Source organism: Trachurus japonicus, chromosome 7 (genome assembly GCF_045865225.1).
Source record: "Trachurus japonicus isolate A0001 chromosome 7, Traja_1.0".
NCBI classification, from domain to species: Eukaryota; Metazoa; Chordata; class Actinopteri; order Carangiformes; family Carangidae; genus Trachurus; species Trachurus japonicus.
Genome location: NC_140913.1, coordinates 3788397 through 3810000, shown reverse-complemented (window position 1 = coordinate 3810000; position 21604 = coordinate 3788397). Strand labels below are relative to the sequence as shown.

The following is a 21604-nucleotide window of genomic DNA, read 5'->3' as shown; positions in this document are numbered from 1 at the left end:
ATTCTGCTCAGTCAAAAAATGATTCAATAATATATGGAATATTAAAAAAACAACACAATTACGCACATTACACTTTGCCATAAAACTTCTGAACATTTTTTGGATATAAGTATAAATTGAGATCAAACCATCTTTTGAATAGTTACTTTTATTTCATTACAAACCTTGTTTACATTAAAAGTCATAGAGCAACATCTAATAAGTACAAAGCTCAGTGTAACAGAACAGCTACTGATGCTTCAGTCCAACTCTTCAAAGAAACAGTGATAAATACTGAGAACAACAGCAGAATTACAGTCAGTATATAGAGAATAAAACCAAGTATTTGTGTACAGCTGACTCTGACCCAAAGTTTGTGGGTCGTCCCTGTTGATCTAGAAAACTCCGCATCAGTTTGTTTCAGGTAGCGACTGGTTTGGTTTCTACCTCAGGATACTAAAACTTAAAGAGCCAACATGAAGGATACAAACAGACACCAGGATCTATTTCCTGCTCTGGAAGCTGTTACGTGCTTGTCCAGCAGGGGGAAGCATCACAACAAAGAGCAGAGCTGTCAGACCCAAGTCCCTAAACTACAGAATCCACGTCAACATGACCTCCATCAGGGCACAGTCATGTTCAAAGTGCAATTCATCAAACAAACTGGAGCCAAACACATGTTTGTCATCATCAATAATCAACATGTTATTGCTGCACATAGAAAGTAATGTTCGTCCAACGTTACAGGGTTAAAAGCAACAAAACTACAACAAAAAAAAACAGAAAATTCCACCATATGGTTGCATCACAGGTTTCATGTAAACCAAGTTGGACGTACTTGATTTTCACAAGCTAGCGGCGATGTCAAATATTTGAGGGGAAAGTGTCTTGCTCAGTGGACCTCAGCTGACAACCCTGCTGGCAGCTTTCAATCCCAACAAACAAAAAGTAGAAATGCAACACCGGGAGGAATATTGAACTTGAGAATAATTTTTTTTGTGTGTCTGTCTCCGAGGTGAGGGACGAAGGTTTACAGCTGAACTACATCACTCACTCACTAGACCACGGTACGGTTTGCATGCCAAAACTCCACAACGAGCATGCTGGCCTCGTCGACGGCTCCGGGAAGAAAACGGGTCATGTACAAGGAGCGGACGAGGTAACGGGACCGGCATGGAGGAGGTGGGAGGACACGGAAAGAATTCACCTACGAATGATTGTTTCAATCAAGTAGTCGCCCTCCACATCTGGAGTACCAGACACACACGTTTTTACAGAAGTAACTGACTTTAAAAACTTGTTTTAACATCAACAAAACACCATCAGGGCTCAGTGCTTCCACCAGCCTCAAAGACGACCGCTGCCTGCTGCTCCGTGACAGATGTTTAACCAAAGCTGTGACCGTCGGAGATATCACGTCTCCTTCTCATTTAGTATGATGGAGGGGAAATATAGAAGCGTGCTATAGTAGTATATAAAGAAACACATATTAGAAGGCAATAGAAATACAAACAAATACAACTAATAAAAACCTTATCATACAAAGAGACAAGGACATGTCGTCTCCAACTGTGTCAAAGAGGAAAGAGTCACAACTTTAGTCAGATATTTTGTGGATTAGAGTTGGGCTAGCTCTGCATGTGCACTGTAATATTTGATCATGTTCTGCTGGAAGGGGCGAGCAATTGACTCTGGGTCAAATATTCCCTCGAGGTTACAGGAACTTCACAGGCTGTATGACGTCAACGCCACGGCACCACCAACAACAACCACCGTGACAAAACTATGTTGATTAGAATAAAGAGAACAGATCAGGACCAAAGGAAAGAAAGAGAGGAGTAAAGTGAAGATCTGGTCTGACCTGAGAGAACCACCGTAAGAGTCTACTGTAGAAATACAACACAACTGTATAGAAATATGAAACGGCTCAACTCTATGTCCGGTAACATCTACGGCGTCGCCACAGCAACCCTATGGCTCTGGAGAGGAGGGAGGGCACTCACCGACCAACATCAGCCTCCTATAGAGCTGACACGACTGCTGCTAGTGACACGGGTGGAATCTAACCTTCTGTCTCTACCTTAAACGTTAGATGTGATCTGAGGAGGACGGTTACGACTAACAGCAGGACTGTGGGGCTGCGTCCTGGTTACCACGGCGTCTGACAGGAGGAGGATGGAGGAGTACGGGTGGAGACGGCGGATGGGGGGGGGCCGTCCTATGCCGTCATTTCGATGGTGTGCGGCGCTTTGTGTTCGGGGCTGACGGACATGTCGCCCTCTGCCAGGGTGTTGGTGGCGCTGCGGCTCCGGACGCCGTCCGCCGAGCCGACGCTGGAGGCAGAGTGAGTCCTGGCGCGAACCAGCCGGGTCATACCAGCTGTGGGCACTGAGGAGGAGGAGGAGGGGGGGGCAGAGAGTGTTGGGAACAGATTACAGATCAGTGTGGAGTGGTGTGGGTAACCAGGTGGTATGACAGCAGGCCATGTTCCGATTTGAATCGTCGGCGCTGTGGCTGAGCAGCTGGATTCAAATCTGGTGACGGTGTCTGAGGCTCCGTTCACACTGGAGGTTAAAATGTGTCGGCGCTGACCCACATTTTGATTTGTCTTACAGGAACCAAAACAACAAACACTGCAAAACATGAACTTCAAATCCTGGTTCACCACTATCCCAGAAAATCCACCCTCCATCACTGACCTGAGCCACTGACTTCCTGCTGTCAGTCTGTGAGCAGCGCCGCCGTTACAAATGATGAGGGGGAAATAAGCATTTAGACCATTTCCACTACAGGAATGTAACAGCCAGAAAACTTCACTTTCACAATGTTAGGGTTTGGGTTAAAGGGATATTTCAACATTTTGGCAAATTCACCTATTGTTATAATACCTATGGTCTTAGGAGTGGGTTCTTTACCTTTAACTGACGGAGCAAGCTGTTTTTAGGTCGGCGGGGGCAGAGACGTGAGCTCTGCACGGCACTGTATTTTCGCCTTTCCCTCATCAAACTCACCAAATACACAATCCAACAACTCTAAACGCTCTCATGGACAAGTTGTGACCTGCACATTCACCACGCTATGAGATAATTATGGAACATTACGAGACAGAGTTGTTTTAGAGGTAAATACGTAACCGGAACTACATTACAGACGCTGGCCGGAGTCATTTCAGAAGCACAAAGTAGTAGTAGTAGTATTTGCTCTATGTGTTACATAATTATACGTTATTATCTCATAGCGTGGTGAATGTAGGATTGTGTATTTGATGAGTTTGATGAGGGAAACGTGGAAATACCGTGAGCCTCCGCTAAGTTAGCTGAGCAGCTCACGTCTCTGCCCCGCCGATCAAAAAACAACTTGTACCGACAATTGAAGGTAATGAACCTACTCCTAAAACTATAGGGATTATGGCAATAGGCCAATTTGCCAAAATGTTGAAATATCACTTCAATAAATTAATCATCAACCCTAACCCTAAATAAAAGACAGGGGTAGTGCAGTCTACAGTGCTCTTACTGATCTCCTCATGAAGATAAAAAAAACTAAGGGGTGCCTGTTGTGTAGCCTAAAGTTTGACCTCCTCTGACCTGTCCTGAACTGACTCCATTGGTCCAGCTACAACTGTGGGTGAGGTCTTAATGAATGGTACTGACATAATTCTGAGTCATTCAGATATCAGACAGGCATTACAGTATACACTGTATGTAGATATAGTAAATATAGACTTTTCCTCATCTTTCCAGCAATCAACCAACTAAGCAGAACCCAGAGGATAGGAGCTGAAACCAGAGAATAATCAGTATTTACACTTAGTCCATGTCTGTCTCACAACTAAACCAAACTAGTTAGAATGTTTCTTGTCACAAGAAAAAACCTAGAACCAAAAGCCAACAGGTGAACAGTTGTGACAGGCCTGAAGTGGGAAAGGTCTTTTTGTTTGGTTTGTGGTTTCTGTGGGATGTGCTTTTTGTTTTACAGTCGTCATGAGCAGCTGAGTGTCTGCAGTGTGAACGGAGCTGGAGTGTTGGCATGCAGCACAGCCAGCTGGGAACTTTCACTGCAGAGGAAAAAATAAATCAGAGTGATCAGCTGATCGGCAGCATGCAGACAGACACGGAGACAGATGGACAACGGCAGAGAAATAAAAGAAGAAGATGAAAATGGACGGAGGTGAGGAGGAATGGGCGGGTGGACGATGTGGCTGAAGTCTTGATACCTGATTGGCTGCTCAGGTTGTTTAATACAACATGAGGGACTGGAGGAGACAAATACAAAGAGAGAAAGAGAAAGGAGGAGAATAAAAAGGAAGGAGGACAGGGTGAGAAATAATTGTAGTCTGAAAAATAGAGCACGCACGCACACACAACTACCATAAGCGTGTTTTTGTGTGTGTTCAAGAAATCCAAATATTCATGTGGCGCTATGAAGAGAACAACCAACACTGCAAACTGCTACTTACAGTGAGGCAGGGTCGGACAGACAGACACACACACACACAAACAGATATATAACATCCATGAGAATGAGACCGTCACTGGTGTGGGGAAAGAGTGCTGAGTTAAAAGTAAACATAGAGGAGTAAAACACTTTCAATGAGTTTATAAATGAGAGTTAGTTTGTTTTCAGTTCATTTTGCCAACAGATAAACTAAAGTCAGGTTCATGAGGAAGTGGAACATCTACAGCATCTATATTAACTCACACCAAGTACATTCTGTTTGATTTTATAAAACAGTACTGTTATACAGAAGAGTGGGAAATGTCTGAATAAAATAAAGAGTAAAAACGTTCTAGTTATATGTGAAGAAACATGACAGATACTTACTGTAGCCCATCCCCTGCACAAAGTACTTGAAGGCCTCTGCTAGTTTCCCAGGCTGAGGAAAGAAAACCAACACACTTCAGTTAGAATGACTCATCATGTAGGCAAGTGATGATTCTTTACTAAAAAGCACTGTGACAAACACCACACCTGACACTGCTAGCTTTTTTATTTATTTGGTTCATTTCGGGCATGTCAAGTAGTCCTTGACAGCTTGACATGTGTTTGTGTGTGTGTGACACTTGAACACACACTGAAGCATGCTAAGACCTTTAAAGGGATAGTTCAACATTTTGGCAAATTGGCCCATTGCCATAATCCCTATAGTCATAGCAGTAGGTTCGTTACCTTTGATTGTCGGTGCAAGCTATTTTTAGAACGGCGGAGCAGAGCCGCAAGCTGCTCAGAGCTACACTACGGAGGCTCACAGGATTTCTTGGTTTCCCTCATCAAACTCATCAAATACACAATCCAACAACTCCACAACGCTCTGGTGGACAAGTTGTGACCTGCACATTCACCACGCTATGAGATAATAACACAACGTTACCACACAGAGTTGTTTTAGAGGTAAATTCATGCAAAACCACCAATGCGCTTTCCCATCAGGGGCAGTTTTTCGGCAAGCAGTCTCTGCATTTGCCTCGAAAACAACTCCATCTCGTAACGTTCCGTTATTATCTCATAGCTTGCACCGACAATTAAAGGTAACAAACCTACTCCTAAAACTATAGGGATTATGGCAATAGGCCAATTTGCCAAAATGTTGAACTATCCCTTTAAGGATTTCGCAGAGTTTAAATGTTTTCAAGTCTGTATTAGAACAACACTCACACAGGCATGAACATTACTGGTCGAGCAGAGAATTAAATAAACGCCATTTCAACTTCCCACGTTAGGAAGGCAAAGCCCCACCTTAAGATCATTATGCTGTAAGGTTTAGTAGGTATAGGTAGACTAGGGTGATGGTGAATTAAATGTGTGGCAATCACACATACAGTTTGATTGTAAATAGGACAATGAGAAAATGCTTTGCTCATAAATTCATTTGGGAAATCTGGTGTTCAGTGGTAAAGAAATATAATTTGGAGCGGGACATCTTATAACTTCAAACCAGAGGCCCTAAACACACGTGTAACAGTGGGCACACAGGAGCATCGCAGAAATTTATAGGATAATTGGCAATAAAAAGGTTTCACAAATTATGGACAGTAAGGAAAAGTAGATTTTACACTGGAATCACACACAACACCAGTCAAACGTTTGGACACACGTTCTCATTCAATGGTCTTTCTATATTTTCATTATTATACTTTCTACATTGTAGATTCAAACTGAAGAAATAAAAACTATGAAGGAACACATGGAATTATGTAGTAGGCCGAAACAAAAAAGTCCCAGAGGTGCTGGTCCAACTCATCCCAAACCATCTCAGTTGGGTTTAGGTCAGGTCACGGATAATTGGCAGTTTTGTGTTTACTGCATAATTTTATGTGTGTTCCTTCATAATTTTAATGTTTTAAGTATGAATCTACAATAGAAATACAGAAAAACCACTGAATGAGAAGGTGTGTCCAACTCCAAACCTTTGACTGGTAGTGGAAGCAACACATCTGGACTGGAGGAACAAAGCTATCAATCACTAACTCTTTCACAGTCCATGTGGAACTGAACTGACATTGGATCGATACCCATAACTAATAAGAACATCATTAAAACTGCTTTAAAATGTGGATCAAACCCACCTGCACCACCTGAGGGAGTCCTCCACAGTCAGCCATCTAGCAGAGACAGATATGACAACATCTGGTGAGAAGAACACCAACCAAGAGGGTACGAGTCCGACCACAACTCAAATAATAATTATTAGTATTTCTTTTTCTTTCTTTTTTGGTTTTAATATTATTTCTTTTCTTTTTTTTTTGTGTATATCTGTATATAAGCATATGTATAGGTATGTGAATATACTGTATCTTGTGATCTATTTTTGTAACATGTGCATATGCCTATCTGTACTTTTCTTTGAAATAAAATAAAAATTTGATGACAAAAAAATTAAGATAATTTCATGTGGCTATAAAATAAACCTCATCAGTAAATTAGTCTGGTTTGTCTTTCATCTCACAGGCCGGACAGAAGAGGACAGAAGAGAGCCAGGTCCAGCTCGTGGCTGTAAAATGCCCAGGTCTGGTCTACAGCAAAACCTTACACATGAAAACCCTCAACACAGTCCATGTTTGAAGACAGACGGACGTGGACGGGTACCTTGAGCAGGGTGGTCTTGGTGGGGTCCAGTCTGGAGTTGCACTCCACCTGTAGAGCACAGCAACACGCACTCGTCACAACAATGTGACATCACTGGCTGTTGTCATGGAAACAGTGCAGATACTCACCACGACATCAACAGCAGGCGATGTGTCTCCGACCACCAGCAGAGCAGGACACCTGCCAGCGAGAGAAACACACACACACACAGGCCAGACTGAATAACAGGACGTGTCTGATTCTTGTACTTATCGTGCAAATGAAGTGAGTACACGTGATACCTCAGTGTGGTGACGGTATTTTCATTCAGACCGAGGACCGGCCGCTCCATCTGCAGCTCGGTGCGACTGTCAGACACACAGTAACATACAGGGAAGTTCATCAGCTTCAGCAACAGCCCTTCTATCAGGAGGAGTTCAGTGACGGGGGACATTGTTTTGGATTTTCACTGAGGTCTGAAAACAGTGGTGCAGCATATATACTGGACATAACAGCAGCAGCTGGACACGCAACTTAGGCCGCACCTGAAAGTCTGAACCAAGGTCCGTGTTCTGTTACATTGTATACATTTGGTCCTGTTGGTTTTGGTTTCACACCACAAATGGAATAATGGACTTCACAAGACAAACCTACTGGACGCTTCTAGGGCTGTCCTGATTATCATATTTTGATAATCGAAGCTTCGCGGACATAAAATCGATCAAAATCAAAGCTTCGACGGCGGCGCGGCGCGGTGGGGGGGGCGGGGGATCGTAGCGTAAATAAGCGCCATCGTAGCGTAAATAATGAAAGTAGTGGCAAACAAACACTGCATATCTCCAAAATCAAGCCAAGTAGCCTGCTCATTTCAATGTAACTGCTGATGAGAACCGGTGTCAAAAAGGAAAAAAAATAAAAAATCGATCACGGACTTCATGATCGATTACCATGGCAACGAACGAAGCTTCAAATTTTTTGGGTCAGCCCTAGACGCTTCATCTCCCTACTTCCACGGCTCATTTTGTTGTGGTTACACTGCGTTGTTGGCCAGTCGGCATCTGACATCAGTGTTACTTCCTGTTTATTGTTGCCGCAGTTTCTTCACCTTCAGGTGGCACTGCTCTCCCGCTCTCTCATAACCTCTCTCTTTCATCCTCTCAGAAAACAAGTAAAAGGCTCATTATTTTGATGTGTTGGGTCTTGATGAAGTTGTCCGACCAGATTTCAAGTAAGCACCTAATCTCCTCAACTCCCCATGTACTCCTGCGGCTTATTTTGTCATATACTGTAGAACGTCTCTGATTTAGTTTTGTTTACGCTGCTAGGCTAGTTTTGTTTTGCTGAGTCAGCTGGTTAGCATGACGTAACTTTATTGATACGAAGATCCGAAACCATACAAAAAGTTGTTTTCACACTGCAAAAGGTATGAACCTTGGTTTGTTTGGTCCGGACCGAGACCACCTCTTTTGGTAGGACCAAATTTTGGTCCTTTGGTGCGGACCGTGGTCCACGGCACCTTTCACACCTGGAATTTAGGTTCGGATCAAACTGAAAAGTCCGGACCAAACGGGATAGGTGTTACAGTGTTGATAGAATGAAACAGAATTCACCTTTTAAAGTTCATGAATGTTCAACAACTCATTTTTAGTTCTCTTGTGGTGAACCGCTGCTACAGCCAAAAACACCATGAGAGTGAAGCGAGTCAAACTGTAAAGCTATAGTTTATCAGCTGCAGCTGTTTTAAGTATGCAGGTTTGATCCCCTTGAGGACAGCATGGGTCTGTAGAGTCCTACCTGTCATAGCTGTTATAGAACATAGCCAGGTTCTCCTGTGGTATGTCCTGAGAGATGTGCAGTCTGTAGGTCTGGGCCGTCTCCTGATTGTCTGTGAGCTCATCCTACAAACAGTGACCAGTTCACAGCTCAGTGGGGATTCATCATCAGGCAGACATGTTCCTTAGAAAACAATGCAGAGCCTTTTAAGTGTATGTAACTGTACTCACCGTGCTGAAGTGATGTCCCATGATGGTGTCAACTAGGTTGCTTGTCCAGCCGCTCAGCTGCAGGAAACAGAAACACAACATTTTACAAAGATTCATGCAGCAGACAGCTTTAACTGTTAACTGTCATGTTACTCTTCAGGTGACTAGTAAGTCTACTAGGGCTGGGTATCTCTACTGATTTACTGAATGGATTCAATTCCAATTAACAAGGTCCTGATTCAATTTGATTTCCAGTTCCATTCAATCCAGTTCATTCAAAGATATTTCAGTTTTAATACCAATTTTGCTTGGTTATGAAGAGATTTTCACAGAATTAATGCTGCAAATTGTACAAAGATGGAACTCTCTAACCTGGTGCATCATTAAAAATATTACAAATTTCATCAGAAGCAGTTAAATTAATGCACATTTATTTAAAGAGGAACTATGGGGGAACTATCCTCTGTCTTGCTAACCCTCCTCTCGGCCGTGTGCATTTGTTTACAACAAATGCCAACGAGAGATCAATCAATAGAGCGGTAGATAACGTTATATATCATATACGATGTTACGATGTGTATGTTTGAGTGGTTTAATCTGTCATAACCAAGAGATTACAGGTTACGGGGCGCGTTTGTGTGGTGGTGCCGCAGAGACGAGAGCTGGGACACTGGGTCGGAGGCTCTGATCTTATTATTTGATCTGATCTTATAATTACTCCAAAGCTGTTTAATTATGGTAAAGATGTTAGAGAGAGTTCCTCTTTAACATGACCCACTCCAGAAGTAAACAGTACAGCTGTGGGTGATAAATTCAAGTACATTTCAGGTGTGAATGGACATGACAAAATGTAAACAGCAGCTGTGATGTGTCACGCTGCTCTGGGATCTCGTCCTGTTCGTCTCGTGCACCAACAGAGGAAACCGGAGACGGCATATGGTACATTAAAAAATCCATCTGAGGAGTTTATGAATCGATCTCTCAAATGAATATTGATATGAATCGGAAAATCCAGGCCTACAGGCTACACATCAACATTTTCAAAGCTTCAGTTCACATTTCAACTGCTGCTCACACACTGACTGGCTCTTCACATTTCCAACTAAAATTTGAAGTTTTGGTTGAACTTATCATTTTGACAGTTCAGCTCTTTTCTCCTTATAAACTCCATCTGACTATTTAACTGGCCATTGCCTTCGAATCCAAATGATGACAGTGGAATGAAGATTATTGTGTTAAACTACTGTTACCACTTCACTTTGGTATGTGGGCTACCTTAGAGGCGGCCCAGTCCATCCAGCCTTTCGCGCAGGGGTCAATGTTGATGAGAACTAAACCCTCCACCAGACTGGGCTCATTCAGCTGGAACACAAAGGAAACCGTCATCAGCAAAACTTCCTCGTAGTAGCAGGAGGTACTGTAGCAGAAGTAAACTCCAGTCAACTCTGAAATGGTGCAGTGGTGTTTCCCAGCTGCTCCAGGAATCAAACTGGCGATCCTTTGGTCACTGGGCCCTGCTACAGCCTCTGTCTGAGCCCGGTGAGGTTCGACACAGTTCAACTCATAAGACTGTTGATGTGTGTTCACTTACAGCCAGTTTGGTCAGGATGTACGCTCCAGCTCCAACCCCGATGCCAATAACACTCTTCACCCTAATGACACGCACACAGACAGACACACACCAGGGTGAATGTCAGTTTGATGAGACTTGTTCCTACTAAAATACTCTTCATGATTTCCATTACAAGGCAGACTTACTGTAACTGTGTGAGGACAGACGGCAGCATCTCAGCCAGCTCATCCAGAGTGGGATACTGGTACCTGCTCTCACACACACACACACACACACACACACACACACACACACACACACACACACACACACACACACACACACACACACACACACACACACACACACACACACACACACACACACACACACACACACACACACACACACACACACACACACACACACACACACACACAGTGATGTTTTAAGGTTTATTTTCTCCCTCTCACTCAGGAAATGATTTTAGGCCCATAGCCCTGACTGGCCAGGTCATGAAATGTTTTGAAGGAGTGGTCCTTGGGCCTTTCAGTAGGCAGGTCAGGATCCACTCCAGTTTGCATATGTGTTGGTGTGGATGATGCTCTACTTTATATGCTACACAGAGTATATAGCCACTGGTGCAGCTGTGAGATATATATATTTTTTTACTTCTACAATGCTTTTAATACAATTCAGCCACACATTTTAGTTAAGAACCTGCTGGATTGGAATATAAATAATAACAATAGTGCATGGGACTACCTCACATCTAGACCCCAGTTTGGTAAAATTGGTGACAGGGTATTGAAAATTATTTTTAACCAATACAGGAGCACCGCAAGGTACAGTGTCGTCACCCTTTTTATTCACTTTCTATACCTCTGACCGGAGTTGGATCTCCAACTGCCACCTACAGACATTTTCCAGTGACTCTGCACTTGTTGGTTGCATCACTGGAGACAGCCACATATCTTATCTGAAGTAAACTGACAGTTTTGTCAAGTGGTGTGAAGAAAACCACTTAATCTTAAATCTAAATAAGACAAAAGAACTTATCACTGATTTTAAAAAGAAAAAGACACTGGTGTCCCCTGTATTTATCAATGATCTGGAGCCTTGGCATCCTCTAACAGGCTGGACTGGGAAGAGAACACCTGTGCCATGTTTTTCCTCAGGATTTGATGTCAGTAGGTCTCTCTTAATGTGTTTTATCAAAGTATTTTAGCTAGTGTCCTTTAATGCTGTTGTCTGCTGGGTTGGGGGTTGAAGTCAGAGGGCAGGGGCATGGGGGTCCACATGTTTAAGCAAGCTGAAGAGCTCAGTTAGTGATGCTGAGGTGCCCCTCAGAAAGATTTAAAAGACCTTTATACCTGGTGCACTGAGGTTTTTTTTAATGAACATTGTTGTTGACTGCTGAGTGCTGTGGATTGTTTGTGATGTGAGTCTGTTTCCTTGTTGTATGTTGGCTGTCTCTGTGTGAAGGTGACATTTAATCTCCCCTCTAAGGGATTAATAAAGTACTTCCAACTCCAACGCAATGGTGTTTACCACTCTGTGACTGTGTCTGTCTACTGTTGACTGGAATAATAATTATTATTGCAATAAAGGTTTTTTATTCAAAATGTAATACTACATACATAACCTGGACAGTTCTGTCAAAAAGAAAAACAAAGCCTGGAAAACAACTGGTGTGTCGGCGGCTACCTGGTGGAAAATTGTAGAGGACTGTGTGTGTTTACGTCAAATGGAGAACAGTGGGTGGAGGTTGTGTGTGTGTGTGCGTGTGTGTGTGTGTGTTACCCAGTGGGAAATACAGGAGCATTCTCCTGCTGTCCTGGAGCATCAACATGCACGACTGAAAAGTGCTGTGTCACCTCCTGCATGTCCTCATAGTTGAACAGGCTGTTGAAACAAGACTTATCTACACACACACACACACACACACACACACACACATTTATACAGCCACACATGATACAAAATACTGTATGTAGTATTGATGTTTTCGTCATTACTCAAACTCTTCAATAAACATCATGTGTAATGACTGTAGATGCGTGTGCATGTTTACTCACGATTAAGTCCAATGTCATGGTAGGTGAGGATAGTGGGACGGTTGCCCTTAGCAACTCCCCTCATGGTAACATGCAGCACACCGTGGGCTGTCTCCACATCGTGCTCCTGCACAACACAGAGAACACAAATAAACTACGAGCACCGACAACAAACGCTCCGACAGCCTGGAGGGGAAACTTCCTGTTGTAGAGTAAATAACACACAGCAGCTGCTCAGGGTCACATGCCACAAAGGTGTGGCTGCTGTTGTTCTCACCCTGCATGTGTGTGTGTGTGTCATCATGGAGACACCTCAATAGTGGGGAGAAGCACAGAGGCAGTTTTTAAGTACTATGGCGGGTGTTTGTGTGTCTGTGGACAGATTCAGCATCACAACCTTCAGGACGCAGCCACGGCCCTTCAACTGATCCAAATGAATCCCAAGTATGGATATGGGTGTGTTAGAGCTAGGGCTGCATGATATATTGTTTGAGCAATGTCATTGCGATGTACACATAGTCACATCACAGGATGTGTGATGTTTTCTCTTTTTTTAATTAACATGTAATATAAACTTTTGTTTTGCTTCAGAAGAACATCTCTGAACCAGCTCCATGCTTCGCTCTGAGTTCTCAACAGTTGTAATTGTGATTTCAAACTTCTATAAACTTGTATAATGTTTAGCCTATAATGGAGGAAAAACAACATTTTGTCATTTTCCCAAACTTGGATTTTACTCTGAAAGACATCCGCGATTCTGAAGCCTGCACCGCATTCATGTGATCAGTTATTGATCCATGGTGGTGAACGCTGCTATTTCAAAATCAGTGCGACTGAGGATGGCAGAGGGAGAGCAGTGCTGTTCTGTCGCCTGCAGCTTCTTACTGGGGGCTTCAGGTGGACTACTCGGACCAACATGTTAACTGGGGCAGGAGATCGTGAAGCGCAGTGGAGAGAGGCCGGACTGAGTGCGTGTGTGTGTGTGTGTGTCAGAGGAGCGAGGGGGAGAAATGCATTGTAATGAATGCAATGAAACAACAGCAACGCATCAGACTGTAGTTGTAGGTCCTTTCCATTCAAATATTCATTAGGCCAGTTATGGACTTTTTTTAAATCTACAATTGGTTGGGGGTCCTGTTGGGGGGGGGGCACTGTATTTCTTAATATCGCTATATATATTGCAGAAATAAAAATAATGTTAGTTTTTCCCAGTATCGTGCAGCCCTAGTTAGAACCCATCAGTACCATGTACCCATGTTGTTACATTGAGTTCTGACTCAGTACTCATGGGTTGTAATGTCACAATGTTGACTGTTGTCATGGTTATGAGATAAACAGCAGATAAACAGTTTCATCCACCTTTTTCCGAACGTCAAAAACGTAAGCCGGTTTTGCTCTTCCAGTGGAATTTTATGTTTAGGTTTCCATGGTTTGAAAATCTGTAAAACGCATGGATCATCACACCAGCTTTTAACAATGGATATCACACAAATTGACATCCGTGTTAAAAGCCAGCGTTATTAGATCCATGCGTTTGTGACGACTGAAAACCATGGAAACGTAAACGTACAATTCCACAGAAAATGTAAAACCGGCTTCCGGTTTTGACCATAGATGACGTTCGGAAACTTGTGGATAGGCTGAGGTGTCTGGTAATCTAATTAATGCACTGACTATGGAAACACTGGCCAGATCCTATTAATGGTTCTTAGGCTTCTCTACACTCATGTACACACACAAACACACACACACAGTCCGTCACTACTCTGCTAAATTTACACACTTGTACATATTCTTACTGGGTTTCATTATTTTTTTTCTTTCATCATTTTAAGTAAGAACCTGTGACCTTTAATAATCATTTCCACCCCGCCCATTTGGTGAAACAGTGTACATACACAAACTGAAAGTCTTATAAACAAAACATGACTCATTGCTGTCTCTCCAACATACAACTGAAACAGAGCAAATACATGAGAGCAGATAAACGGCTAACTGTCTGCCTGCTAACACGGTGCATGCATGTAACAGGGTGAGCAGGCTAAGTAGCTAACCAGCTACAAGCTGACTCCTGTGTGTTAGCAGCGGGCCAAGCGTGACTCAGGACAGCAGGCTAATCAACGGCTAACTGGCTAACTCACCACCCCAACTCCTAAAGAACAGGAGATCTGGTGCAATTCCAGAATGTCAGACATCCTGATAGAGGAGACCAGCAAGATGACAATGACGACTTTAGGAGAGAGTTAAAACCTTCACATAGAGTCAGCAGGAAAAAAGGTGAAACGTCATATTAAAGAAGAGAGAAACAGGTCAGTAGGAACAGAAGGAAGAGATACAGGTCAGGAGAAAGTGTGCGATTGGATCAAGAGGAATAATCTCTGTGGCTATTGGCTGAGAGCCAGAAGGTCTTAAAGTCTCAGCAGCCAACCACTTGTCACCTGTTTCATCCTTCACTGGTTTCATCATACCCCTCTTCAATCTGCTCCACTTCCTGCTCTCCTCCGCTTTCAACCTGCCCCTCCTTACCTCTCCTCCACAGGGAAATCAAAGTTCACAACCGCTTCCAAAATAATCATAACACTTAATTAAGAAATCACATGTGCCTCCCGTCCCCTGATACTTTTGATTCAAGTTTTCCCCTTCACTCACTGTTCACTAACATTTCATTAAAATAACCCGGTCGTTGATATCAACTGTTCTGCTGTGGTGATGTAAGTCCTGCTGATCGATACGTGTGTGTCCAGTTGACTTCAGGCTCATGTTTGAAGACCAGTCCCCCTCTGCTTGTATGGTGCCCCCCCTCCCTCCCTCCATTATTGCTCTGATTGATTATCACAGTTACATAAACAACATGATTGATCGATCATGGTCAGTGTTGTTACCAGATGAAGTATCTGTGGCTCTTTTGTGTGTTGCAGAGGTTCTGTGCTTTTTCCAGAGGTTAAAATGCTGTAATAACTGTAGTAACTCCATATTCATTTAGCACAGATACTGTCTTTTATGAAGCATCGTTATATTTTATGCATCTGAATATAAATCTGAATATAAATCCAAAGCTTTGACTCTCTTAAGTAACTTGGTTTTATGAATGATCTCCTTTTGAATTGTGATGAAATTTCAGTTCAAACGCCATTGTAGAGTATGAAGTTTTTGCGAGTCTGTGTAGAACGTACCTGACAGTCGAAGTCCTGCAGATTGCTCCCATTCTGAAGAGACAGAGAGAAATTCTTTAACCATAATTGTTATGCATTAAGAATCACAAGAAATCAGAGTATCTAATAAAATAAGAAACTACATTTTGATTAAATTGATTGAATTGAAAATGTAATAATATTCAATAACTCAATAATAAATATTATAGGATGAAACCATAACCTTAAAAGATTTTTGTCATTACATGCAAACTATAAGTCTACAGTCAATCCCCACAGGATTTTTTTGATAAGACACTTTCGTCAGCAGCATGTGGACGTCCCACTCACCTGTCCTGTCAGCAGTGGTTTGATCTCAGTCAGCTGGACGTCGTGAAGCTCTTCCATCATAGGGCTCCTTTAGTGCCAGTCAACTCACCTTCCAGGCAGACAGATTAAACAACACAGTGTTAGTGAGCAACAGCTGGGAAAATGTCACATGTGAGTTTACAGTCACGTGTTTCCTGTTGATGGTTTCAAGGCTTCACAGACTGAAGATGTAGATCAGAAATAGATTGTTCATTTAAATACTGTTCCTGTGGCTCTCTTTAGGACAAACAGCAAGGTAAGTAATTATGATTCTGTAAACTGAAACACACAGTTACGTTTTATCAGTTGACAACATGCATGCATCATTCACAGACTAAACGAATGTGCTGCAACCAGGATGTACCAAGTGAAAAAGACTCAATTAAATCTAATTAAATTTGAAAAAACAAACCACAAAAACAGAACTACCACCTCTGACTCTGACACACAAAGTCTAAAAATGTTCTTTCTTGAGCCCAATTAAATGTTTGTGGCAAATTTCAAGAAGTTCTAAACCTAATTAATGCATTTTAGGTCGTTTTTGATCAGCTGACAATCCCCCAGTCACACAATTATCTGCATCTCTCATCCAGGTCTCAACCTGTCTGTCTTACTGTCTGTCTCTCTCTGGGTATCTACCTGTGTGGTCTGTGTGTTATCCAACTGTGTGAATCTAATGGAAACAATCAGTGATCTCTCCTTGGCAGTATTCCATCCAGTTCCGTGTGTGTGTGTGTGTGTGTGTGTGTGTGTGTGTGTGTGTGTGTGTGTGTGTGTGTGTGGGTAGTCAGGTTGGGTAACAGTGTTTTAGCAGAGTGCTTTGGATGGATGATGAGCTTCCTGCAGGCTATCTGGATTTGACCCAAACAGATAACTGACTGACACAGAACACACATACAGTACACAGCACAGACCACAAGATCCAGCACGGTACAACATTTTAGTGGGAATATAAATGCAGAAGCTAAATGAGCAGAATGTTTACTATTATTATTTATAATAATAATAATTAATAATTAATAATATAATAATGGATTACATTTATATAGCGCTTTTCTATTGTTACCCAATACCCAAAGCGCGTACAGCAACCATTATTCATTCATACCACATTCACACCGGTGGTGGTAAACTACGTGTGTAGCCACAGCTGCCCTGGGGCATGCTGACAGAAGCGTGGCTGCCATTTCGCACCAAACAGCCCCTCCGACCACCACCATGATCATTCATACGCATTCACACGAGGCAAGTTGGGTTAGGTGTCTTGCCCAAGGACACTACGACAGAGACTGGGAGAGAGCGGGATTCGAACCGCCGACCCTCCGATCATTGGACCCGCTCTACCTCCTGAGCCACTGACGCCCCATAGCGTGGTGAATGTGCAGGTCACAACTTGTCCGAGAGAGCGTTTTGGAGTTGTTGGATTGTGTATTTGATGAGTTTTGAGGGACAGGGGACCTGTACCATTCACCTCCATTGTGTTCACTGAGCAGCTCCCGTCTCTGCCCCGCTGATCTCAAAACAACATGCACCAGGTTAGGGTTACTTGTAAGACAGAAAACCCAGGTTGTTCACATCCATGTTTACATTCTAGTTTTATTCACAGCTGTTTGTCTACATTGGTGGAGAGATGGGTCCGACTCCTCTGTATCCCCCAAACCTACCACTGAAAACTAAATAAACTCACTCAACAGCTGAGGATGGGCTCTTTCCTGATGGCCTTAACTCCTTGAAGTATGACTTCTTCTAGCCTCCGGGTGAGGAAGACATTAATACCAGAGCCGGACCTCTATTTCACCATAAACACCATAGCAACATATTAATCTACATTTATTTTAGCATTACTGACGAACATAACTCAAGCTGAGGACACACAATACACCAGAGAGTGATCACATCCATTAAAACCCGCTATGGTACGCTCAGTGATGCCAGTTAGAAAAAGGATGTTTGGAGTGTTTTTATTTCTTAAAATAGACTAAATAAACATAATCCAAAGCAATTTTAGAATTGTTATTTTTTGGGAAGTCTTTGGAGTTTGTTGCCTGTAGGCAACATTGTACCAAAGCAAGGTTTTCTTTTCAATTTAATCATAATTTATTTCATAAACATATGTAACATATTAAATTTTCAACTGGTTATAATACATGCCATTTTTGGCATGTATATATTGAATTTAAAAGCATTATAAAAGGAAATCTTTAAAAGGGTTTCTTGTCTGAATGTTGCCTGTTGGTAACACTGTACCATTGTGGAACGACCCATTGAAATGAATGTCTCAAAGAAGCATATTTCTTTTTTTTTCTTCTTTTTTTTAATAATTGTTGGCTTTTTTTCTTTTTTATGCCTTTATTTGATAGCCATAGTAGAGATAGACAGGAGAGGGGGAAGCAGAGAGAGGGGGAATGACATGCAGGAAAGGTCTGCCCGACGCGGGATTCGAACCGGGGACGCCTGCATTGAGGACTGTAGCCTCTACATGGGGCGGCCGCCTTAACCACTGCGCCACACACCGCCCCAGAAGCATATTTCTTTGAAAAAGAATTCATTATGATTGCATTTTACAGTACATCCTATTTTATACTAGAAATATCAGTCTCTGTAAACTTTCACCTTCACTGCCGTCATCCTCATCCTGATTCTCACGCTCATCTTCCTCACCGGTCTCACTTTCTCTTGTAGCTCGTCATCCTCATCACTAATCAATTCTTCGCTTTGTTCACTACGGAAGTGTGATTTCTACCCTCTATTTACTTTAATGGGCATAGAATGTGACTGACTCATTCTGTAAATAGAGGAAACTGTGTGGAAATGATCAGACAGGGCAGGTTATGGCCTATACAGAGTACAATATAACCTGAAGTTTACTTTACTGCAACCAACATCAAATTTATCTTCGTTAAATTGTAAAGATCAAAACAAAATTATGATGAGGTACGCTTTCTGAACATTATATATAAACACACACTTACAAAATCTCATGCTGCCATGTTGATTATAATGGTTCACCGTTGCCACTTGCCTCACATTTTCTATAATGGTATGTTGTTGCCTCAGAGCAACAGGTGCAAGTTTCCATTATTTAATAAGAAAATAAATTGCATGAAACTATTGGGAATTAAACATTCCTAACCTATTCGTGTAAAAAAAAAAAAAAAAAAAAAAAAATCAGACTAAAAAGGGCCAGGAAATTATGTTTTCAGACCATTTTTGTGAAGCAAAATGGCAAACCTGCTTCCTTTGAAAAAGTCTGCAAAAAAAGGGTTTTGGTGGCTTCCTGAAAGTCGTGGGAAAATGAAAGCATTGTTATTGGTGCTCTATGGTCTTCCTTCTTTTTTAAAGTATTATATCATTGTAGAGATGTGTCAGGCCAAAAATTGTGTTGCCTGAGGACAACACAGTACCATAGAGGGTTAAGTGGCTGTGATGATGTCCTAGAGGTGCAGACAACTAATGTGAGTTAGCAAACTATCCTTTGGTTTCATATTCTCCAGTGAGAGTCTGATCCTTCCTTTGCCAGTTAAATCTTTTGCAGTGTGTGTAATATCCTATTGGCTGAAAGAGCAGGGTGCAATGAGATTTTACACAAGAGAAACCCTGTAAATATTTTGTGCAGAAGTTAGTGTTGATGCTCACAGGCAGTCCTGAGAAGTGTGGTCCTTAACGTTACCTCTTACACAACACAAGGCAGAGCCAGACCCACAACACACACTGACTGGAAAACTGCACACTACAATGGATGGAACAGAAATGATAAACCGACTGAAGTCACCCGTTTGATCTCTGGTGCCATCTTACTGCGTGACGTGATGCCAGATTCAGTTTATGAATTGATTAATTGACAAATCAGCTGCAACAACGATCGTTACTTGGAACCACAGCTCAGATCTGAGACTGTGTTCCCGTTATGAACCGAGTGCACCGATTAGATGCTCTTGGAGCTCCTGTCCGCCCACGCACACACACACACGCGCACGTACGCACGCTCACACACACACACACACACACACACACACACACACACACACACACACACACACACACACACACACACACACACGCGCGCAAAGAGCAAAGATCTAGTAATCTGTGAAGATGAGTGAACGATGAACGTTGCCTAATTAATGAGCCTGGATGCTAATGTAAGCCCCAGACAAACAGCTTAGGCTTAGCAACTGTTGCTACGGGGCAGCTCGTTAGGGACACACACACACACGCCTGCACACAAACATGCAGAAAACACACCTGTAACCCAATACACCGCCGCCATAAAGGATAGTGGACCAACCTCGTTATCCGTGCCTGCTTGCTTCCCCGTTAACGCACGGATATAATTCAACAAACACCTCACTGACCGTTAGCGGGCTAATTAGCTAACTAGCCTTTACTTGGTTAGTAGACGTTAGAGCAGCTGCTCGTTGCCAGCCCAACGGAGCGATAGTCGCTGTTAGCTACTAACCGTCAGCAGCCGTTAGCTCCAGGGACTACCCGAGGTCTCCGTGTAAGTGGACGCCTGGTCGGCTGGTCTGTTGTCTGTTGACCTGCTGTCTGTTGTCTGTTGACCTGCTGTCTGTTGGCCGGTAACCGTCAGTAACGGGGCTGGCTGGACGGGCTGGGAGGCGCGAGGGTTCTCTCACCGCCTGGGCTAACTGACAGCGGCACGCGGACAGAGAGGGGCGGAGCTACGTCAACGTAAACAACAGGTCATTCTCTATGGCGTCACGTGACCAGTCACCGAAATCACAACAGGTGGCGAATTTGCGGTGTATTTTTGTGTGTGTGTAGAAAAATTGACCAACTGATGTCTTCTGAAAGACTTCAACAGTTACAATGACATTTTACTTCAGCGACGAGTGAAACAATAGAAAGAAAAGATGAAACTCTTTCCCTTGTCGTTGCTCTCTTCAATGTTAGCAAACTACTAATTATCAGCAATGTGTTCTTTTGTCTGCTCTTGGGATGTAACTGGTCGGTCTCATTGATTGTTACCATGGTCCATGGACAGACCTGTGACTGAAACTGTTTGGTTTATGAGTTTCAACTAGTGTTGTAGTCAAGACCGAGTCAAGAGCAAGACTATGAGGGGCCTGAGACTTGAGTCAAGACCAAGACCAGAGTAGGCCTAGATACCAAGAGACCAAGACTATGAGGGGGCTGAGATCGAGTCAAGACCAAGACCTATACCAAGACCAAGAGTTTGAGGGGACTGAGACCAAGTCAAGGAAAGAAGTCCAAGACCGAGACCAAACGTGAGACCAATTTCAAGTCTTGGTCTTGAAGCCAAGACCAGGCTTAGTTTCAGCATTTCCTAAAACAAAATCTAATTGTCCGTGGTAGGGGAGACCGGGGACAGTAGCAACAGGGGATGGTTGCAACCAGAGCGATAGATATAACCAGGCCTGGAATTTCGTCATTTTAGGGGCAGGGCCACTTGGCCTTTCGTGTTGTCAATTTTTTGAGGGCACAAAG

The 21604-nt window shown here is 42.9% G+C and overlaps 1 protein-coding gene across 2 annotated transcripts; it reads right to left on the bottom strand.

Annotated features, from left to right (window-relative positions):
- Positions 1 to 132: 132 nt before the first annotated feature.
- Positions 133 to 20833, bottom strand: LOC146984024 (protein NDRG3-like). 2 transcript variants are annotated; one of them, XM_085780852.1, is made up of 18 exons: positions 20699 to 20833; positions 20595 to 20661; positions 16118 to 16205; positions 15809 to 15841; positions 12657 to 12762; positions 12382 to 12502; positions 10785 to 10847; positions 10618 to 10678; positions 10302 to 10388; positions 9048 to 9104; positions 8839 to 8942; positions 7347 to 7412; positions 7194 to 7245; positions 7066 to 7113; positions 6546 to 6581; positions 4804 to 4855; positions 4196 to 4234; positions 133 to 2367 (listed from the first exon to the last, which is right to left on the bottom strand). In XM_085780852.1, exons 3-18 carry the CDS (start codon positions 16175 to 16177, stop codon positions 2198 to 2200), a joined length of 1155 nt encoding a protein of 384 aa, XP_085636978.1. In that variant the 5' UTR covers positions 16178 to 16205; positions 20595 to 20661; positions 20699 to 20833; the 3' UTR covers positions 133 to 2197. The 2 variants fall into 2 exon arrangements, with proteins under 2 accessions (XP_085636978.1, XP_085636979.1); XM_085780853.1 differs by lacking the exons at positions 15809 to 15841; positions 16118 to 16205; positions 20595 to 20661; positions 20699 to 20833 and adding an exon at positions 14777 to 15092.
- Between the last annotated feature and the right edge of the window lie 771 nt (positions 20834 to 21604).